The sequence below is a fragment of the Lycium barbarum genome, chromosome 10 (assembly GCF_019175385.1).
Source record: "Lycium barbarum isolate Lr01 chromosome 10, ASM1917538v2, whole genome shotgun sequence".
NCBI lineage: Eukaryota > Viridiplantae > Streptophyta > Magnoliopsida > Solanales > Solanaceae > Lycium > Lycium barbarum.
In genome coordinates, this window is record NC_083346.1 from 2,107,622 (window position 1) to 2,118,073 (window position 10,452).

The 10,452-nt window shown below is 33.7% G+C and overlaps 1 protein-coding gene across 1 annotated transcript; it reads left to right on the plus strand.

The window, feature by feature from the left end:
• Nucleotides 1–3,240: 3,240 nt before the first annotated feature.
• On the plus strand, nt 3,241–10,452 carry LOC132614853 (beta-1,4-xylosyltransferase IRX14-like). Its single transcript, XM_060329405.1, has 4 exons — nt 3,241–4,182; nt 5,451–5,886; nt 6,265–6,819; nt 9,871–10,452. Exons 1-4 carry the CDS (start codon nt 3,891–3,893, stop codon nt 10,097–10,099), a joined length of 1,512 nt encoding a protein of 503 aa, XP_060185388.1. The 5' UTR covers nt 3,241–3,890; the 3' UTR covers nt 10,100–10,452.

The following is a 10,452-nucleotide window of genomic DNA, read 5'->3' on the forward strand; positions in this document are numbered from 1 at the left end:
ATCATAATGTTGAATTGCTAATTAAGTATGAGTGAAAATTGACCAAACGAACTTAAAGTACATCTAGAAACAAAGAGTTCACTTAAAAATTACTCTAAGAATGAAAAAAAAAAAAGAGATTAATATTCTTATATCTACTATCAATCTCAATATTTTACATAAGAGTTGCGGTAGAGCAAGTATTCTTTCATCCTTAACTAGAAGTCTCTGGTTCAAGTCATAGGCCCATAATTGCTTTTATTAGGGAGAGGTTTATTCCCAATGTGGGACATCCCGGCGCGAATCCGAATTTAGTCGGGCCACTATGCGAGTACGGAATACCGAATGGGAGACAAAAAAAAGTCTATCTATAAATTATTGAATACAATCAAAATAATTTTGTGGAGATATTATGTCATTTCTTTGAAAATGAAATTACTATAATCGCCATTTTTAGGCATCAGATTATTCAAAAAGCACTAGCCAACAACCTCTAATACTAATAGAATCAAAGCTGACGAATTCTTTAGCGATTAACCAGTCCTTCTCATGGACTTAATCACTCAAATATCATTGTCTTTCCTATTTTGTTGTGCCCACACGGCCACACCAAACATATCACAACAATTTGATGCTAATTATATATATGTCATTAATAATTTTCATATTGATTTTATTACATAAATGATTAAATGCTTCCAATTTTGCAAGCATTGCATGATTTGCATCCTCAAATTGTTGGTGTGAGCCAGGTTGCTAGCTACAAAATATTCTATAGTTCATTTTAATCACATCTAAAAAAAAAAAAAAAAAAAAGTACAATACCCAGGGCTTCCCTTGAATTTGGCCCCGTACATCACATTTCCTTAGGTTAAGCTCGTGGAGGCTATCAAACTATCAAGTTTAGGGAGACAATTAGGACCAAAAATAATTTAGGTGCAACGAATAAAAAGTGTCAAATTTAGAGGGGTCCCAAAGTATTATGCAAAAACAAAAACAAAAAGTTGGGTGAATAAGAACCAAAGTGTTACCACCAAAGCTATTTTCGGCTCCGTAGGAAGAAAAAGGGTGCTACCACCGAGGAATTTGATGGGATGATTATCATCTTAAGGTCTTTAATTTTAACCAGAAGTCTCGAATTCGAGTTAACTGAACCACAACATTTTATGATAAAGAGTGTTTTGCTTCCTTAAGTGCCTTGCCAACGCCGATTCAAATTATCAGTAAATTTTGAATATCGATCAATTAAATAGAAAAAATAATAAAAGATGGCTTGCCAGTGCAAATTCAAATTATCAGTAAATTTTGAATATGGAACAATTAAACAAAAAAAAAAGACAAAGCTTTACCTTTTTGAAATAAAGTAGCCATAACATTATTATTCACTATGACTACGAGTAAAGCACATTCTGACTAACAAAATTATTAAAAATTATAAAACATCATAGTTTAGTACTGAATATTAATGATAACCTATAGGGTTCAATCAAATTAATTTCCGATACAATACATTTCAGACACTGCCTTCTTTTTTCATAGAATAGGTCCATCAATTTCTTAATTCTTATATATATGTCTATTATTGAACAAATTTAACTTCAAAAAAAAAAAAAAAAGAACGTGTGTTTTATTTAATAGGATATATTAAGGAAAAAACTTTAATTAAGATGTACGCAAATAAACAAATGAATGTCACTATCAAATTTGGAAAGGAGTTAAATTTTCTTTCTCATAGTCAATGGATCTGGACACTAATTTATAGTAGTAGCAAGTGTACTTACTTATTTTGTTAAGAATATTTAGGAGCACAATTGTTTACTTGTTAATCCCCCATAAGTTCCATTATTAGTTTGGTTACAAGAAAATCACCTTAACAACTTCCCAAATTTACAATAATCCAATATTGAATTTAAAAAATACCCCTTCTTCTTTCTATCTCATTGATTGAATTAATATATTATAGTGATTCAAATTTTTAAGTTATAAAATAAAATAAAATTTTAAATAGTTTTTAAAAATCGTCCATGGTGACACTTACAAGTAAAAACAAGTCGTACGTAATGCGTTAAAAATGCATAGTTTTTCAATTAATATATCGACATTGTCTACCCCAATTAACATATTATTAATACATGGTAGCAAGTGCACTAACTTATATAGTTGAGCATAATTAGTAGCATCATTATTTGTCTACTTAATCACCCCATTAATTTGGAGAAAAAAGATCCCCATTGATTCCATTATTAGATTTTTATAAAATAAAATAAAAAAGAACTACCTTAACAATTCTCCAAAATTTACAATAATTCGATAATTATTTTTCTGAAGTATCCTTTCTCCTTCCCCTGAATTTATCTCCTCTTTCTATCTCAATTGACTAAATTAATATATTTTCAGGATTCAACTTAAATATAAAATAAAATAAACTGTTATATAAATAGTTTATAAAGTAAGATCATCGACTAAACTATGAAATAGTTTATAAAGTAAGATCATCGACTGTTACCTGTAAGAGAGAAAATCAGCAGTAACAAGAAGCAATGTGTCTACTCCCAATTATGCTAATATTAAACATAATAGCAAGTATACTAACTTATTTTATTGAGCATAATTAGTACCAAGTACCAACCTTATAATTCCTTACTTAATCACCCATTAATTCCACTATTAGTTTTGTTATCTACTCCATGTGTCCCAATTTATATGATACCGTTGGAATTTTGAGAATCAAACTTCTTTACTTTAACCGTGAATTCGGGCATACAGTCTTTAAAGTTTTTGAAAAATAATTGCTACTCCCTCTGTCCCTATGTATGTGATATAATTTGACTAGACACGGAGTTTAAGAAAAAAAATTTTTTGCAACTTGTTGTCTAAAATAAGTCATATATATTTATGGGCTGTAAATCATTGCATGAAGGGTAAAAGGAAAATTTTAAGTTATATTATTTCTAAATATATAAATTTATCTTTTTTTTGGGACAAACTAAAATGAAACTTGTATCACATAAATTGGACAGAGGGAGTACATATTTAAAAATCACATAAAAGTATTATACATCACAATAATTAATAATTTAAAACATTTAAAGACTATATAAATAAATCGCGATAAAAAAAATTCTTTTAACTTTCAAAAAATATCACAAGACATACTATAGAAATTAATAATAAAAAAGTAAAAATAAAAACATCTTAACAACTTTCCTAATTTAATTTAATTAGGAGTAGTAATAATCTCCCACTCATTTTCCCTAGATTTTCTCCCTTTTCTTTCTCCACACTGTCTGAAAAATCCCACCCTATTCGGACCTATTTCTGACCCGAATCCATTTTAGTCAGTTTTCTTCTTGCTCTATGAAGCTTCCACTGTTCTTTCATGGTGTCTCTTTCTAAATATATATATATAATACACATAGAGTTATATATAGAGTTAGTAAACAACCCATTTGGATTCCTTAAGCTTAAAGTAACACCCTTTTCTTTCTTTCTTGATTAAACCTTTCTAACTTCCTCACCAAACACTTCCCAACTAACACTATTTCTTCAAGATTCTTCAAACCCACTCTTTAAAACTCTTCAAACCCTTTCAATTATACTAACAAATGAGCAAACAATCCACTTTTTTTTTTTTCAATTGATTTACTCTAAAACTTCAAGATCTTGATACCCTTTTGGTTTCTTATACTTAATAGTAACACCCCATTTTCTTTCTTTCTTCAATCTTTTTTTTTTTCAAGATTCTTGAAACCAACTCTTTAAAACTTGAAGATCTTCAAACCCTTTTGATTATATACTAAGATCTTCAAAATAGCATTTTCTTTAATCTTTTTTTTTTTTTCAAGAATCTTGAAACCCCATTATTTAGTAACTTGAAGATCTTGAAACCCTTTTGATTATTATACTGTAAAATGAAGCAATTAACGGCTTTACAACAAGGTAGAAGGAGTAATAGTTTTAGAGGGTTAGATTCACCATCAGAAGGGTCAGTAAAGTCACCAGCGACTATTTTCTGGCTTGTGTTACATGGGGTTTGTTGTTTGATAAGTTTGGTACTTGGTTTTAGATTTTCAAGATTGGTTTTCTTCCTTTTGTTCACAAACTCTACTTTTAGTCCCAATGGCGGTGTTTACTCCGCGTCGTCGTTGTTTCATGATCCCGGTGCTGATGTAGGTGTTCAGACGAAAATGATGTCGTTTTCGGGTATGATTAATGTGTTGGATGTTGCATCTGTTGTTACTGCTACAGTTTTCTAGAATAATTTTAGTTGTTTAGTTATAGGATGAGCCTAATAGTTCATTTAGTATGGATGTATTGAATGTTGCATTTGTTGTTGCTATAGTTTTCTAGAATAATTTAGTTCTTTAGTTATAGGAATAGTCTAATAGTTCATTTAGTATGGATGTGTTGAATGTTGCATTTGTTACTGCTACAGTTTTCTAGAATAATTTAGTTGTTTAGTTATAGGACGAGCCTAATAGTTCATTTAGTGTGGATATGTTAGATGTTGCATCTGTTACTGCTACTGTTTTCTAGAATAATTTAGTTGTTTAGCTATAGGAGGAGCGTAATAGTTCATTTAGTGTGGATATGTTGGATGTTGCATCTGTTACCGCTACAGTTTTCTAGAATAATTTAGTTGTTAAGTTATAGGAGTAGCTAAGTCCATTTAGTATAGATATGTTGGATGTTGCATCTGTTACTGCTATAGTTTTGTAGAATAATTTAGTTGTTAAGTCATACGAGGAGCTAAGTTCATTTAGTATGGATATGTTGGATGTTGCATCTGCTTACAGTTTTCTAGAATAATTTAGTTGTTTAGTTACAAGACGAGCCTAATAGTTCATTTAGTGTGGATATGTCGGATGTTGCATCTGTTACTGCTTACAGTTTTCTAGAATAATTTAGTTGTTTAGTTAAAGGATGAGCCTAATAGTTCATTTAGTGTGGATATGTCGGATGTTGCATCTGCTTACACTTTTGTAGAATAATTTAGTTGTTTAGTTATAGGATGCGCCTAATAGTTCATTTAGTGTGGATATGTCGGATGTTGCATCTGTTATTGCTACAGTTTTCTAGAATAATTCAGTTGTTAAGTTATAGGAGGAGCTAATAGTTATTTAGTATGGATGGATTATAGTTTTTGCAAAGAATATTTGGTTGTTTGAATGTACTGAAAGTGAACAAAAGTAAAAAACAGTGAACAAGGTTTTAGTTGTTTTCCATATTCCAAATACAACAACAAGTTGGGTTTGGAATTTTCTTGGCCAACTGCTGATTTTCAAATAAAGTGAAAAAATTTCCAGAAAAAAGTGAATACTTCTCATACCAAACGGTACTTTAGCTGTAGGAGAGTCTACTACTTCGTTTATGTGCCTATATAAAGGCTTATGATTAATAAAATTCATATGAGACAGTTTTTCATTCATTTTTCTAACTTGGTGTTTGCATCTCTCCAAAAATCATAACAGGTGGTCAGGGGAATAACACGGCGGCTACGGTGTCGAGTAGCCGGGTGGTGGTAGGGCGGCACGGGATATTAATCCGACCCTGGCCCCACCCGAACGCGAGTGAAGTAATGCAGGCTCATAAGATAATGGAGATAGTTCAAAGGGAACAGAGATTACAATATGGTGTTAAGAGTCCAAGGACTGTAATTGCTGTAACTCCAACATATGTGAGAACTTTTCAGACTTTGCATCTTACTGGTGTGATGCATTCTTTAATGAACGTGCCTTACGATGTCGTGTGGATTGTGGTGGAAGCTGGAGGAGCCACTAATGAGACCGCATCGCTGATAGAGAAATCGGGTCTGAAAACAATTCACATTGGATTACGTGAGAGGATGCCTATTCTGTGGGAAGATCGTCATAAACTGGAGGCAAAAATGAGACTTCGAGCTTTGAGGTACCGAAGTTTGTTTCTAATAGCTATTTACTTTGACACCTGTATTATATTTTTTATGTATGTGGTAGATAAGAATAGTGCTTGGTATCAATACAGACTTGGGTAAAGATAGGGCAGAATGGAAGAAAAAGATTTATGGAACCATTATATTATTATTATTATTATTATATATATATATACGTATTTTTCACTTTTATTTTATTTTATTTTAAATATTATGATGATATGATTTGAGCTTAAATGAAGAGATGAGGATTCATATAGCCGAGCCCAACTTGTTTGGGGCTGAGGCATAGATGTTGTTGTTGGTAGAGAAGAATTTTAATGATTTTAGAAATTGAACATGATAGTGTCGTTTGTGTTTGTGTGATGGAACAGATATGTGAGAGAAGAGAAGTTGGATGGGGTGGTGATATTTGGTGATGATAGTAATATGCATAGTTTAGAGATTTTTGATGAGATCCAAAAAGTGAGATGGATTGGCGCTCTGTCGGTGGGCATTCTTGCTCATTCGGGTGGTGCGGAGGAGGAGATATCAACAGTTCAGAAAGAGGAAGATAGGAATTTGCAAATGCCAGTTCAAGGTCCAGCTTGTAATTCATCAGATCATTTTGTTGGTTGGCACACCTTTGATTCGTCTCCATTCGCGGAAAAGAGTGCCAGATACATTGGTGACAGGGCAGTTGTGTTGCCAAGGAAGCTTGAGTGGGCTGGCTTTGTGTTGAATTCTAGGTTAGTATGGAAAGATGCTGAAGATAAGCCTGAATGGGTTAAGGATTTGAATGATGTAATTGGGGGGAGGGAGGATGTTGAGAACCCTTTGTCTTTGCTGAAGGATCCTTCAATGGTGGAGCCTCTCGGAAGTTGTGGGCGCAAAGTTATGCTGTGGTGGCTACGTGTTGAAGCACGGGCAGACAGCAAATTCCCCGCCAGGTTAGTTTTATAGTGGTACAAAATTTGTTTTGCACATTCTTAGCATTAAAATATGTTTGTTGTTTTACCTAACATTTCTATATCATTCTTTTCTATTTCCTTGATCACCTAAGCAAAATCGTAATTGTGTTTATTTCATGATTGTCATCGGTTCTTAAAACATGATAGATCCTCTTATAGTGCCATATCTCTCTTTTTCTCAAGTCCAGATCCATGGAACAACGGTAGAAATGAGATTGATATCAGAGTTCTCAATAAAGTTGGGAACTAATAGTAAAAGGAAGATCTTATATGAAGAAAGTAGTACCACGTAAGATTTTTGGTATTCCTTCGGTTCCCTTTTTCTTTTTCTTTTTCTTTTGATAAGGATCAAGAGGTCCATGTTGTACTTATCCTGTACCAACTTAGTAACAGTCTACCAGATTGCTGTTATTAATATACAATACTTTACCAGTTTCCCAAAAAAAAAAAAAAAAAGGATGAAAAGTCTTTTTATTAATGATGGTGCACGAAGACTGTCCAAGATGAATTCAAAAGGACCATAAGTCAGTCTACAAAAGTCAATCCGTCTATACGAATCCAACTGCCAGAGTTGTCGATCTGGCACAATTGTTTGGGTGTGAGTACGCATTGGATTTAGTTATTCACCTAAGATATGCTATCTACAACTACCTTTGTGCATTGATATATAAAACTGCTTATACAATTTTGGCCAAGAAGCATATATTGGTTGATTTGTAGCTTCTATTCTCTGGTTTATAAAAAGTATTGTTGTCCCAAAAAGAATGATACATTTCTATATTTCGAAATAATTTAACTTAAATATTCTGGGTTGAGAGCATAAATGGAGAAACATGGTCAGTAAGGATCCATATAGCCGACCCGAACTTGTTTGTGACTGAGGCATAGTTGTTGCTATACTTATCAAATGGATTTATAGGTCATACAAGATACTGAGAACTTTGCTATTCTATGAGATATACTTCTAGAACAAAATATTAGTATTAAATACATGTGTGTATATTATTTATACATTTATTAGCCATATCTCAATACTAGTACACGTACTCCAATCTGGGGGGAGGGAGGGAGTAAAGATGGTTGGCTAGCTTTCTTCATGGTCCTCAGGCGGTCTGTCTTCCCAAAATCTGATTTTGCTTCCATCTACCTCCCAAAACAGAGCATTTTGAGTGGTATCCCGTCCCAGTTAAATCAGTTTCCACGAAGAGCATCCATATGGTCTATTCTCAGTATCTGTAATCCATCCTCCACTAAACTGCCCATATTTGCTACTCCCTCTGTCCCAATTTATATGAAACACTTTCCTTTTTAGTCAGTCCCAAAAAGAATGACACATTTCTTTATTTGGCAACAATTTAACTTTAAACTTTACCTTTTATGCTTAACGAGATGATTTAAAACCACACAATTATCTTTGACATGTTTTAAACCACAAGATTCAAAAGTCTTCCTTTGTTTTTTAAACTCCGTGCCCAGTAAAACTACATCACATAAATTGGGACGGAGGGAGTAATAGTTTCTTTGCCCATAGTCTCCTTTCTCATTATTAAATCTCCGAAGGCACTTTCAAGTAAGGCTTAAATCCGGCAAAAACACATTTAGAGTGAGGCTTTAGTGAAAAAATGGATAGATCTGATCCCCCAACTGCTTCCATAGCTATAGGGTTACTCAGTTTGGTCACTTGGGTTACTTGCTCGTGGTAAAATCTGGTCATGGGTAATAGTTTTGGTTGCCAGTAGGGATGTCTTTGTATGTCTTCATGTTGCCATGGAGCTCCAGAGGGTGGAGGAATCAACAATATCTTCTGTGAATACCCGAAGAATGGGTTATTTTATCCTTGGAAGTTCGTGATTCATGATAGTTGTTGTTTTCTTCGTTAGTGCAACCGTTTACTCTTTCCGAAACACACTTACTCTAAATGCAAGAATTAAAATTAATAGAAACATGTGACTTTTCTTCCCTGTAATTGTTGATCCTTTGTTAGGGAAATGCAGTGGATGGATTATTCCCTTGTTCTTTTGCAATACAGTGGATAGCTGTTAGCGAATTGATTCAGTTTTGATCTCACTGTGCTAGAAATCAAACTTGAAGATGGGAGAAAAAGGTGACGAAAATTGATGGAAGTGGGGTCTTGAGTTCTCGTTATGAATAATTTCTACCTTCCACTTAGAAATGATTTAGGATGGTCAATGGATTTTTATTCTTTCTCCATTGGTATCATAGTGGCATGATATCTTAAAGTCTGTGATGACATATCTTGTGCAAACTGTTGTTTATACATATTTCGTCTTAGACTGCTTATGTAATTGGACTTGGTTGGACTAAAATGAAGTTTGGCTTGATTATATATTTAACAGTGGGGAGGCGGGGGGTTATTTAGGCATAAATGTAGTTGCACCTATTTCTGGAGCGGAGGCGTCTGACAATCTCAGTTCTACTTATGGTTTTTGGTATTGAATTGATTATGTTGCTCATAGTTCCATCTGTATAATATAATTCATTCAGTTTGAGTTAGATTACTAAGTTCATAAGTGGTTGATTTTGCCTTAAAAAGCTTAATTCCGAGAAAGATGAAAGAGGTGTGAGTTGCATTTTTAGGCATCTTTAATTGTTATTTCTTGCACATTTATCATTTGGTAGTCCCAACTCCTACATGCTTGGTCTCTTCCTGATCTACTTTTTCTTTGAGTATGAAGATGAATCACATCTGAAAGGAAATCTTCATAGACGTTGAACTATGTTTTCATTTAAATTTTAAGTGAGACTTGAGCTCCTTTTTTTAGAAAAATGCCGGCGATGAAGTCATTTGCTACATATTAGAATAGTATGGCTAATGTGTTGGTGCTATCAAGTATTCAGCGCCAACTTTGCCAATAAGAGACCAGAATAATATTTCTATTCTGAAGTATCAAATATGACATAATGTGTTGATTGTTACTGTGCTTGTGGTTCGATTATAGAGCTCATTTACTAGACAAATTGGTCACTTTCGCTCGAATGTAATATCACTAATCCCTATCCGAAATGCAGATGGATCATTGACCCACCACTAGATGTGACTGTCCCAGCAAAACGCACACCATGGCCAGATTCTCCTCCGGAGCTCCCTTCGGGTGAAAAGTTGGTCACTATGCAAGAGCACACTGAGAAGCGCCCACCAAAAACACGATCAAGAAAACGTAGTTCTCGGGGAAAGAGGAAGCATGTAGCAAAGAACGTGGACGACCGTCGTTCAACCAGGCAATCAATGGAGAACTAGTAATAATCATCTGTGAATTCCGCAAGTTTGAAGACCGCGTTACTATCCTGTGTCTCGTAAATAGGAGAAGGCATTTCTTACAATAGCAATTGAAATACATACTACCTGTCCTTTATTCAATTATATCTTTGTATTCTTTTCCACTTCTTTTTTTCCCCAAATCTCTTCACCGGTTTCTTTTCTGTCCTATTTTTGGTCTTTAGTCTTTGTGTAATTGAATTGATGATCAGTTAGAAGGGTGTTGTTGCTGTTGTCACTGTTACTAGACTCCTTTTTGGCCAAAGGTTGTATTTGTGGCTTGGAGTTTATATATGTAATGACAACATCTAGAGATGAGAAAGTTTATGCTCAAA